The sequence below is a fragment of the Ciconia boyciana genome, chromosome 2, assembly GCF_034638445.1.
Source record: "Ciconia boyciana chromosome 2, ASM3463844v1, whole genome shotgun sequence".
NCBI lineage: Eukaryota > Metazoa > Chordata > Aves > Ciconiiformes > Ciconiidae > Ciconia > Ciconia boyciana.
The window spans coordinates 10,513,472-10,526,735 of record NC_132935.1 but is presented as its reverse complement, the minus strand read 5'-3'; the positions used below and the strand labels follow the sequence as shown (position 1 = coordinate 10,526,735).

The 13,264-nt window shown below is 35.0% G+C and overlaps 1 protein-coding gene across 3 annotated transcripts in view; it reads right to left on the bottom strand.

The window, feature by feature from the left end:
- The window catches only part of ASAP1 (ArfGAP with SH3 domain, ankyrin repeat and PH domain 1), a 220,773-nt gene that overhangs the window by 81,120 nt on the left and 126,389 nt on the right, over window positions 1-13,264 (bottom strand). For all 3 annotated transcript variants that reach the window (XM_072851885.1, XM_072851884.1, XM_072851886.1), the window contains 3 exons: window positions 12,481-12,548; window positions 9,900-10,007; window positions 8,325-8,553 (listed from right to left, as the gene is read on the bottom strand). In XM_072851885.1, coding sequence (XP_072707986.1) covers window positions 8,325-8,553; window positions 9,900-10,007; window positions 12,481-12,548 — 405 coding nt within the window. The remainder of the gene's footprint in view (window positions 1-8,324; window positions 8,554-9,899; window positions 10,008-12,480; window positions 12,549-13,264) is intronic.

The window sequence follows — 13,264 nt, the reverse complement described above, 5'->3', positions numbered from 1 at the left end:
AAATGTCTTTAATAAGAAGCTCAAGGAAGCAGGCAGTGCAGGGCGCAAACATGCAGTGAGAAGACAACTGCTCAAGTCAGCTGCCATTACCGCCAAAAGAAATTACTGTAATACCTATCTAAATTAGTTCTACATTAGGGTAGAATAGCTTTAAGGGCTTTCTTGTTGAGGTTTGGTTTGTTTGCTGGGTTTTTTTTGTTGTTTTGTTTTAATCTAACCAAGAAATAACACTTCACTGTAGTCATGATCTTGCAATAAGTGTTGCATGTAAGAGAGCTTTGCTATCACAGGCTCTGGATAAATGCAGAAAATTGACATAAAGTTTTAAAAGCAGAGTTTATTTATACCTGAAATTTCAAGTCTATCGCCACATATTTTTGTGGCACTGTAGAACCAACTTGCCTATTTTTTAAAACCTAACTTATTTGAACAGTATTTGAGACAAAATCTTCACTGTTAATCAGCTTATACCCTAACCTGCACACAGAACTAGAGCTGCCTCTTTAAAAATATTTATTACCAGTCTCTGTAGGTAGACTGAAAGTTACCGAAGTCTGCATTCCTTCCCAAATTACTATATATCATGAAAGCATTAAAATCAGTGAAGAATAATCTTTGCTAAAATTCCTTAGGTAAAATATTAAGCATTGAAAAAAGTAACTTCAATTATCCTATAAGCATATGTACATTTGCAAGATATTTTCAGTGGGTGACCGCCCTCTTTCTTCTTAACCCCTTTCTTCCTAAATAAAAGATTAATAAAACTGCCCCTAATGAGTTAATGATTCAATCTACTCTCTTCCAAATTCAAGCCTGGAAGGCCTTTTTGCTGCTCAGGAGAATATCTCAACCACAATCCCAGCAGGTATTTTGGGCCCGGCTTTCCATTAATTGCTTACTCTTGTAAATCAAATTATATATTTTGCGATTATTCCTCTCAATTTACTTCCAAGTTCACAAAATCATTAATTGACAAGCAGTCAAATGTTAGTGCAAATTAACAGGACTGTTCCCCAGTTTGTATCCTTTCTCATTTTAATTTCTTCCATGAGCTTAAGAAAGCAAGCTAATTTAAACCATGCATTGAAATGTTTCTGCCAGCAAAAATAAAAAACTTTTCTCATGCTAAGTTTTGACTGACGATCCCCTAGACTTCTGCAAGTTATAAATTCTTTAGTTTGTTTAAATAGATACGAATCAAAGGTTGTTCTGTAAGCTGTAAGTAATTCAGAGCATATCTAGGAGTGGCGAGGGGGAAAGGAAAATTCAATATCCACTGTTAACAGTAACATTATTTTTAAAGCATGTAGAAAACATAGACAGTATGTCAGGATAGTATTTTTCTCTTGTCCTGACATCTCGAAAAGGAGTTACACGCTTCCAAAATGTCTGCAAGTAGGAATGGCCAAGAGCGCACAGGTTCTGTCCTACCACCACCTAGTGTCCTGCTGTTCCTCCTGCACTACAGCCTTACCGCTCTATGCTGACGGGGTCTCCAGCCCTGCCACCAGTGACAAAGAGTTCAAACTTGGCTTAAAGGAAAAAAAGTGGAGGAAATGCACTGAAATAGTATTGTGCGCTTATTGCAAAAACAAAACTTCGGACATGAAGTAAAATTTGTACTTTTTATTGCCAATAAAATGAAGAATCCTTCTCTACAAAAATAAAATCTAGTAGGATTAAAAATTCTTTAAATGTGGTTATGTGGATGTATTTTATATTTCACACTAGTAGTATATCTCCAGACATCACAGAAGGGTTGAAAAACATTATCACTTCATAGCTTTCAAAAGTTCACATGCCATACAACAGTTACAGGGAAAAGAAGTTAAGGTATTAAAAACAGTGCACCTTTTCCGACTCCTAGCATCTGTTCCTATATTAATTTAATGGAAGGAATAAAGATGAATTTAGAACTCATACACTAATGATTAGGTGGTTGAAATACAAAATAACTTATTTTCAAATAAACAGAAAATAAAGGAAAACTTCAAAACATCTTTTCAGAAAGAGGTATAAAGTCACATCATGCTTGGAATAAAGCAAACGTGGGAAGCATTCTAGAATCTACATCAGTTTATGGAAACAACTGGTGGAACAATACAAAGATCTGATGACATACGAAGTGTCGGTAAAATTATTATAAAATACTTTGTATTACATATATACACACACACACACAAAATCTGAAAAAAATTCTTACATGGTATTTTTAACTATGCAAGGCTAGCCAGATATTTCTAAGTAATAATCAGAGCGGTTATTTTTCTAGGTCCAAGATATTTTGTGATTCTAACCAGGCAGCAAGTAAGCCAACCATTTCTTCTCCACAGTCATCTTAACGATGATTTCTCACATAGTTGCGGTTTACATTTCATGTAAATCATTTTCCTCACACAAGCAAAAAAAAAATAAAATCTTGACCTAGATTTTTTTAATTTTGCTTCCGTTAGGCTCTCTTTTCTTTGGTTAGCTGGGGAGCAGTTGCTTTCAGTAAAGCTGTAGTCATCTTTTATCACTTTTTTCTTAATAATCACACTTCCATGTGCAAATAGACTAAATCTCAAATTTATTGTACTAAGGTAAATAACTGGAAAAGATCTACAATTAATAGTGCATTGCCCTTCAGCTTTTGAGCAGTTAGTATAGTATCTGTTAATTTGTGTACTTGTGAAACCATGCAAAGCTGTTACCATCCACGCAAGAAATGGTGGGTTTAGAGTGTAAAAACCTCACATTTGTATTTATTTTTTTACCACTTAATGAGACATATTGATTACCCAGTATTCCAGTTAATGGCAGAATGGGTACTGCAAAGGAAAGTAAGTTTATATTAAAAATAGTATTTTCATTAACAAGTGTTGTTATACTTATTTTTAATGTTCTTATGAGTGACATTTTTGCAGAGATACTACTAAAAGCCTTCTTCAGTTTGTCTTACTTCATATCATATGTCTTTAGTAACAAAAATAAGACCATAATTAAAGAAAAAAATATCACAATCACTCTGAACAAGAAAGCTAAGAATATACATTGATTCAACATTAGCATCTGAAGTATATTCTATAATTAATGCTAAAAAAAGTCCCATTAAAAAAAAAGAGCCAAAATTTATATAAAAGAATGTTGTATTTTGGGTTGATACACAAATATAAAAAAACCCACATGAAATCAATAGTTGTCAGCCTTCCCTTCCTATCATGGTACTAAAAAAATACAGAGTTTGAGTGGGATAACTAGTATTATTTAACCAAAATGCACAACACATTTATAAGAGTATTTAAAAAATTAAGTCTTTAAGTGTATTCAAGAGCACCGTAGAATCCTGAAAGCATTCAAAATGAACAGAAGAAACTGGATGACCTCAAAGGCAGAGGTAATGGAACTGAGATTAAATACAACAGTATATACAATGTTAAAATTCTAGACTAAGAAAGCATTTGTACTTTAAATTAGGGACTCCGGTTGAAAATGGTAGTAGACTACCTGTGTAATGCCCAGTACACCATAGTATGATGCAATCATGAAAAAATAAATAGGATGAAAGGATATTTTGACATAGTATTTCCAGCAGAAACAGCAAGGTTTTAATGCTGTCCCTACACTTCCAGTCACTTATACTTAAGAAAGCCAATTGAAACAGCAAGGGTACAGAGAAGGGCTAGGATGATGAAATGACAACTTAAATGATAGAAGAATATTTTCGTTCTCCTATCAGAAAAGGTGAAATGCCTGGTTCAGTCTAACAAAACAGAAATGGAGACCTGTATGATTGCTCTCCAGGTAGTGCTTTGATACGGACACCAATGCCAGAAAAATCACCAAAGCTAAATGACAATGTTGGTACATAGCAAAGTAATTTAGTGGACTTGAGAAGATTTCTAATCCTGCGAGCAATGCAGTCAGACAACTTCTAGAAGTTACTAGTAAATGCAAATAAGCTAATTTGGTTAGAAATTGAGTCTGATCAAACGAAGAACCAGATTATATGACATGGTGTCTGCAGTAGCAGTGGACTGGAACCACGAAGGAAATGCCTTTGGGTTTATGTACCTAACATTAGAGCTGTGAAAGAGAGCGTAAAATATGCAAACTTCTAAGTATTGAAGATCCAATCGTAATTTCATGACATAAAATTGATCCCTGACCTGGGTGTTCATCCCATATAAGACAAATAGGCAGAACCATTAAAAATCAATTTTCTTTCAGCTAAAATTAAGGAAACATGGCTTAGATTGCCTAACACTTCTACAAAACTAGTTAGCAACATTGCCCTCTCATTGGATTTGCAATTAAGGTTGTGCAAAAGTTTATTTAGCTTATGTGCTGAGTCATGCAACTACTTAAATGTTGATTGTTTTTTGAAAGCTTTTTGTAAAACAACAGGCAGAGGACCTGCTTGATATCTGGAGCCATAATGCAGGTGTAAGCTGGAAAGACTAATGAAAAAGATGATTTTTCAGATTGTTACAGACTAAAGGCTTGAATGACAACACAAGTAAGTTGAACCTGAATAAGGTTATATAAATGACTGGAAAAGGCATACAGTGGTTGGCTTCGCAGCTACTGTATTCTGTAAAAGTACTCTGTACTTTGCATTCTATTAGGATTAACTAAAGCTGTAGCAGAGATAGCAGAAAGCAAGATGAATCCACAGATGAACTGGTTCAGTGTAGAGTAACACTGTCTTAGCCAATATGCTTTATCAGTTCAGGCTCACTCATCAGCTGATATGCAGGCACATCTTCTACAGTGTTGCTGCAGGAACCTTCAACTTCAGAACTGATAGCAAATACTAAGGGAGTAGTAGTACCTTAAAAATCATCACAGCTATCTGCTTTGTGAACAAACCAACCCAAAGACAAATCTTGCTCCAGCTTTTTAAAGAATTTTTTGAAAAGTTATCAAACTGGAAAATCTGAACTTACCTGAGAATGATATATGGAGAAACTTAAAAATCCCCGTATACACATACTCCAACAACTGTACCTATACATTTTTTACGATTAATCAAACTAATTTTTAGACACCATATCCACTAAAAACCATGGGCAAGAGTGGTGTGCATTACATAAATTGCTCTAAATTTACCTTCTTTCCCCAACACAAAGTTCAGACTTGATGGCTTCCATTCCACTGTGGCATCTCAGCAAACACCATGGAACCTTGCTACCAAGAACTTCACTGGCCAATGAAGCCAACTTACAGAGGGCTAAAGGGAGGTGGTTTTGTTTAAATATACAACATGATTTGGAAAAGAGTTTTATCTGTATGTCTCAAAGGATATAAAAGATTACGAAACTTTAAAAACCTCTGCCTCCTTCTGACATATGGATCCCACCAGCTATCCACTCCCTACAGACTGTCTCCATGTTCTAGCAGGGTCCCATGGTATCTACTGGAGCCTCTCAGCAGAGCAGGGACAAAGATTGGATTACATTTGGGGACAGAAGGTAAGCTTAAATTTAATTACAGATTCAGTGCTCTTCTTACTCTTGCTATTTAGGGAACTTAGCACAAAATATAATACTATGTTTTCATATAATCTTAAATCAAATAGGTAGCTATTAAAATGAACTTTTCTAACAAAAAAAACCAAAAAAAAACCCATTTGGTAAGTAAGCTTTATGTTAAACTTGGATGTAAGGGATATACTCCATTACTACTAATCTCAACAGAGCAGATAAATTCTAAAGGATTACTTTTTCCTACAGAAACAAAATCATCTCAGACTGTTTCAAAATTAAGATGTATCACCAGTGTCTTATGAAAGTGGAGAGTATGCTTCTTTTTCTTTTAAACAGTCTGTTTGGGAGCTGGAAGGGGGGGAGATAACAAGGTGTAGCACAGTTTATAATGAAGCATAAGTGCATCTGCAATGATGCTTCTAGAGTGACTTTCCCACACTGATGAATGTTCTATGCATTTGTCACTTTGTTCCCCTGTTATTTTGAGTCTGTTAAATTATTCCTGTAACACAGGCATGTATTTAATGGAAACTTCTAAAACTGATTAAATACTTTACAATATCACTGCATGTAAATCAACCAAAAAACCAGCATCACTCACAGACTGTAAAATTTTGGCATGTTTGGAGCAGAGAAGCCTAGTGACTAAAGTAACAGTAGTTCCATTCAACCTCTCACGCAGACTTACACTGTGAATCTGGCATTTTCCACTCTGATTAAGTAGTTAATGTTACGATTACGATTAGAAAGCACTAGTTCTCTGTATTTTGTAATAATATCATATTATTTTGTTGTAATATAAATAAGGATTTATTTTGCATAATCCTTGACATGAAAACACACAAGAACTCAACGCTTTATTTCCTTCCAAGTAGCTTTGGTGTTATGTTGATTCAGTCATCTAGGAGTTTGCAGGAACACCTAGGAAAACGTCTAACATTTCTGAAACTTGAATACATACTTAGAATGAAATATGTAGGTAAATATTCCCTGTCCTGGAGGAAAAGACAGTTTTCTGAATAAGTCCGTATGGGAGATACACTATATAATGATGAAGAAATGATGTTCATTATAATCCATTGAAAGCTGACAACATACTAAGCAGTGTATAGACAGATACAAGACATAAGCTCCTTAACCTTCTTAAGGAAATGGGCTCCATGATTAGTTTCCAAGTCTTGCAACTTCATGACAAAGAAAAAAGTTATCCTAGGTCAGACTGAAGGAACATCTAAGCCAGTATACTGTGTCTGACAACGGACAATCAGTAGCTGACTGTTAGAGCATGTAAAAAAGATGGGGGAGAGGAAGGAAAAAGTTAGAATCTTGTAATGCCATCAGGAAGGTCAACAAAGTTACAAGGAATACAAATGAGTCCCCAGTGAAACTGATGGAAAGAAACTTGGATTATGAAATCTCATGTGAAAAACGCATACCCTGGCAAAATTGCTTTTCCTCTTAAATAGAAAACAAACCCATTTAAAGAAGAGAGCCAAGGGATTAATTTGAAAGTTGCCAGTACATGACAAAGACTGATGGTGGAACAGTAGTTCTTAAGCACAGCATCTGAACCATGTAAAAGCAGACATTTGATGCCAACACACTCTGTTCTGTCCCTTTTACACTTTTCACATTTTAGTGAGAGTGTTCTTCCTTTTTTTAAAAAAAAAGTTAACTACCAGTTGAGGAAATTAAGTATGAAGTTATAGCAGTGCTAACAAAAGGAAGCATCAGCATAACTGCTGAAGCCTTAAACTATACCGTAGCTTTCATCACAACTAAAGTTTTCTCTAACAAGTCTACCATAAAAACACAATTTGGCTATTTCTAAATTAAATACATAAAAAAGGGAAAAAATGAAGGGGGTTTTTTGTTCTAAAAAGTAGATTTGCACAAATTATTGTAAAGTAACAGATTTTGTTCCATAAATACATCCTCTAAACTTGAAGTTATAGCTATCTAAGTCAAAGAACCACCATCCACTACAGCTGCAAGAGTAAGTCTCATATGGAAATAAAGTTCTCTTCCCTTTCAAGCACTACCAAGAGTGTCACTACAATTATTAAGAAGAAAAAGCATCTCATTCATTTCAACTAAACGTAGATTGCAAAACTGATTCAACCTGCACAAACCTTCCTTATGGATAATTCTACAAGAGCAAAATGGTTGTTTCACTCGGGGAAGAATGGGTGATGTTTAGTTTAGATCTTCAGTGCGTAAGTGACTTGTTAACTATCTGGCAATAGGCTTGGTATTTTCTCTGCCGTTGTTTACACCCCTCTAGCACTCACCAAAATGGAAGAGGAGAGTGTTGATGCACTGAGAGGGAAGGAAGTTTAATACCAACCTGCTCAGCACTTCACAGGTCATTCTGGTATTTTTCTTTTGCCACACTGTCTGACTGCAAGGAGAGGGAGTCTTCTTACACCTCCTCTCCTCCATAGCTTTGTTTCTTCACACACTCTGTCAGACACTACACAGCACATCATCATATAGCACTACGCACCATCAGCCTTTTTCTAAAACAACTTGTATTTTTGTGACTGCAAATGCTTAAAAATGCTTCTCCAAAATATGAACAGAATTTCTACATAAAATAAACCAACTTTTATTTAGCAGAGTATTAATTTATTTTTTCACCCATTCATGTACACGGTTATGAATGAGTCCATTACAAAGTGTGTGTCGTCCCCCCTCCCTTTTTTTTTAAGTTTTGAATGTGCATTGTACCATATTACCACATCAATGTAATAAGAAAAACACGCTACATCTTGAAACATTTTAATGCACCTGGTTAAGGGAAGGACAACTGTGGAAAAATTACTGCTTGCAAGTATAGTTTGAAGACAGACTTACCTTTGCCAGCATTTCTAGGAGGAAGAGGAGGAGCGTCTGCAGTTGGAGAGGTGGGTGAATCTGTGCTTGTAGAAGCAAAGATCTGATTGGTAAAAGCTCCATAGGAGAGTCTTTGCTTGTCTCTAGGAGTGCTAAATGCTGGATGAGTCATTTTGTCTTGGGGAGAAATGCTCGAAGAGTGACAAAAACTTTGGGGTCTTGGAGATCTTTCTTTTTTTATAGGACTAGGCTGTGAATAGAAAAACGAATATATTATACAGCTGTCAAAATACTAAATATAGTTAGTGTGTTTGGGAAAGAACATAACAACATATTCTAGTGAACATGAGCATAATTTCTTTCTTTATTGGACAAATAAGCTCACAATGCTCCCTTTCTCAGTGATCCAACCTGCAAGATCCTCTCCTCTAACTAAAAAATAAAGACTGTACCATCTGCAAATCATCATATACACAAAGTTAGATATTTTCTTAAAGCAGGAGATACACAATATACTAAATAATATACCAATAAAAGCCTAGTAAAGTTTTTAGAATATAAGAGTAATTTTCAGTTCAAATAAGCTCTTTACCAGACAGTTATCCTCAAAGATGAAGTATATTACCCCATTGATGCATATTAAAAATAAAATAACCACTTCTGACACATCATATTTATTTGCTGACTGAACTAGCAATATATTCAGTGACATGGCTCTCTTAAACGTATATAATGGCTCTTTGAAGAAATTTTACACAGCAATTTTTGACTCCTGTATATTAATAGCTGCATATGGAGCACGATCTGTTTTTCTGCAGCTCTGGTTCAGGCAGGCTATTAACTCCAATACAGCATTAGTCATCCTCCTGAGGCTCCTCGCACAGATAATAATTTTGTTCTCTACTGTCCTTGCGGATATGTAAATTATTTGCATTTCTGAATTTTTCAGCCCCAAGTGTAGCAAAAAAAAATGAAAAGTTCACCACATTTCTTTCTACAGCACCCATATAAAATAGGAGAGGTGTATGTATTCCCATTTATTACAGAAACAGAGCACAGAATAATTAACTGACTTGCTAAAGTAGGACACTGAAGCTAAGATTTCACATGTTCTAGGATGGCAATTATCCTATGCCCTCAAGTTTTGTCTTTCCATTGCTTCTTTTTTTAAATCAGGCATAACGTGCAAAACAGTTTTTGAAAAATAGAGTTAATTGATTCAACAACTAGCTTTTTAATTAATTTAAGGGATAAAAAAGTATGTAAACTTTGGATTTCCTCCAGCTAAAAATGAACAGCCTAGAATTCAGAAGGGGATAAAATGACAAAGTAATCTACATTTACTGATTTATATTATATTGTATGTCTTGTCAAAGCAAAACTTCTGAAACTCAAGCCCATAACTAGGCTGACAAAGTGTATTCAAAAAGCACTTCGGCAGTCTTTAATAGAGGCCTCAAAACTAGCTTTTTTTCCTCTCAAAAAAAATCTGTAAGAAAAAGAAAGGTTAAAGTGGGTGTCTAATTTCCATCCATTTCCACAAAACAGAAATTTTGACAGTTTCTGTGCATAGCCGTATCAGTAATTCATGCTTACCTTATCATCTAAGTCATCATCACTTTCATCAATTTCTTCCTGCCGAAGATTCCATTCATACTCTACATGGACGTGTGGGTTTAGCTTTCCTGCCTTGGCTTGAGAAAGCTGAAAGAAATAAAAATTCTTGTTAAAATACTTGCTGTTCCTTTGGTGTCAACAGTTATTTTTGTAACAGCAAGCAATAAACTAGAACATTTAGAGGTTTAAAACTTTTCTAGACATTAAAAATAAAAAATTTCAGGGCAATCACACAAATATCCTTCATTTATTTGAGGTATAGAAAAACAGCGAAAAGGCAAAAAGGGAAGATTTTCTCAAAATGAGTAGAAGTTGCCAAGTTTGACAAGCATTTGAAAAGATGACATGAAGCAAAACCAGATGCACAAAAGCAGAATGCATCTGGAGCCCTCCTTTCCAAAAAGGAAAGGCAAAACCTATTTATAAATTCTGGTACATACAACTATTACACCTCCAAAAATCACAATCTTTGTGTTGGAATCAAAATAAAAGGTATTTACCGTTTATTTAAATATTTCCCTCCCTCTCACTGGATGAGGCCAATGTGCTTAAGCACAAAATTCCTCTACTTTGCCAGCCCAAATAATGTATTCACATTCTATAAAAATCTACTACTTCAACTATCAGCAAAAAAAGAAAATTGCAGTTCACTGTTATTCTGAGAAGATAAATTCTCCTTTTCAATGCTTAGATTTCCCATCATTATTTATTCCTTCACATCCTTTGAAATGTAGTCTACTTGGTACTAGTTGATTCAGGAGAGCCTTTAACTATCATCCCAAAATAAAATTTGAAAGAAAGATTTTCAATCTGCTATGTAAGTATTAATGAACCCACTTGAGTTGAAACTGAATTTAATTACACAGTTAAGACTCCAGCTAAGCAACAGAAATTAGTTTAGTACATCTACCATATCGCAAACATCTAGATATTTATTTTGTACTTTTTTATTGCCCATGGTAAACAATATGCTCACTCATATTTCTTTTTTAATCTTATCTCATTGCCACTTTTGAGAAAAATGCAGAAATAATTTTCCTCTTCAAAAATGAAAAAAAGAGAAAAGGTGTAAATGCTCTATTATAGTTAACTGAAATAATCAGTGAGGTATTAGTGGAATTTCGATTACCATAATTGAAATGATTAACTGCTAGATAAGCTCACTGATAACATCCACTTGTTTTTGTTTGTTCTACAACACAATCAGTTGGTCCACATTAATGGCAGATGTTACTTTATTAAATATATACCGCAAAGAAAAAAGCAAACCATACCAATTGTATGTTCTACAGCTAATCTGTTTTTCAGCTGACAGAATACTCAAAACACTGGAAACAGTATTTACACAGCAGACATGGGAGTAATTGGGAAGTCAGTGAGAGTACCACCTTATCAACCATAGCAAAATATTGACTTGCATCCCAGAAATACGGAAAACTATTCTGATTTGTGAAGGACAAGCTCTCTTCATTATGCAATAATTAATACATGACAAGAACTTTCAATTGTCAAAGGAAACGTATTAAAATTACCAGCTGCAGAGAAAAAGTAGATATCCTCCTTGGATCATCAAAATGAGGCAAAAAATTCTGAGAAATAGAATTAAGCAGGAAGTGACAACTGTTTTGTCAGTTCTTCTGGTTTTATCTTGAATGTGAAACTGCCACACTACTTAGACTTTTTAATCCCTTGATAGTACTTGAATTCACTTGCCTACTAAATGCATGCTGGTGAGAGGCACCTTAGAGGGCTAAGAACAAACAAGCTTGTTGGTCTCATGTAGAATCCTTATTCCTGGCTAACTGCTTCAGAAGAGTACCTGGGAAAATCCTTTAACTCTAACACCTTTTTTTCTTGAACTCCAATAATTTTCTTGAGTGGCATCTATTAACATCACTCATACATTCTCAAAATTCCAGAAAGTTTTTGTTCCGATCCTGTTCAGTAGAGGGACAAAGTCCCACAGAAGCTGGTGCTTTACATTTTTTGATACCCTAACTTCCAGCCATTACACTTTTGCTTCTTTCTCCTTTGAGGAGGTTTAATTTCAAGTTGTTTCAATTCTCCTTCTAATTCACCATCTCTGAACTATCTGTCCCATTAAATGAACTGGAAAAAGCCAAAGCAGGAAAAGTCAAAAAAAGATCCAAACCTAAAAGGTCTTGACAGATTTAATATTTCAGGGGTTGTTTTGTATTCCTGATAGAAATGTCTCTAAGAAGAGCTTTTGAGGTGATGAAGCCCAAATGTCCTAGAATGATGCATTAATTGGTATTCAAATGCCTGACCCTCCAGTATTTAAAGTCTTCAAATACACTTGTTAAAATAACTAAGTACTTCCAAAAGAAGTAAGATCTTTTACTTAAACTGTTGCAAAGAAAATTACTGTTTTGTTTTGAAGTTAGAAAATATTCATCTATGGTAGGCCTTCAGATCAGCATACAGCCAGCTGGCAGAAAAACCAAGTTTGAGGTACAGTGGTAACAATATTCTAAGTAGATCACATCTTTAAGGAAGTAAACCTTCTCCCCACTCCAGCCTTTTCACCCCCAGTTCTTACCAGTTCCTCACATTGGACAGCTTTCACTCTTTTTGCTGTGTCCAGAGCTGTCTCTCCAGCTTGGTTTACTACAAAATTAACAATAAAAAGAGAGAACGATTCTTTGGATGTCTAAAGAATCACTTCATTAATTTTCACTATTTTTAGCAGAGTAACTTCTAAAAGTGATCAAAAATGTCTATTTACTCTACAGCAGCTGCAACTCTTTAAGATTCCACTCTAAGTGCTCATGCATTTCAGGTATCATCAGGTTCTTTCTGAACGGCAGCATCTGCTGAGACAGTTCCCAAATCCCTCCTAACCATCCTAGCAGAGAATATAAAGAAACGTAGTCATTTCAATCTCCACTCAACTCCTTTGCCAGTTAAACTCTTACATGAATAAGCAGGAAAAGCAAGCAGACAGGGTAAGATAGCTTAAAAAAGAAAACTATTCTAAGATTAAAAAAAAAAAGGCAAATGTTGATCCAAGCATGTTTTACTTTAATACGTAGTGGTTTGAAGCCTCAATTTGAAGACAGAAGTCCTATTCTAAGATGACATTTGAACAAGATTAATTTTAAAACTTTCTAGCTATTTCATCTTTATAAAGGCTATAAAATGCTTTACATTTTAAAATAATGCCTGATCAGAAAGAAAGTGATATCTGAGCACTCTAGAAGGTCCTCTGGCACAACATTCAATGGGATCCTTCCTAGATGCTCAGCAGCAAATCTCAAGAAACAAAAACAACCCACACACTCCAACCTTATGTGGACAAACCTTAGGTAAAATTTATTCTTGCA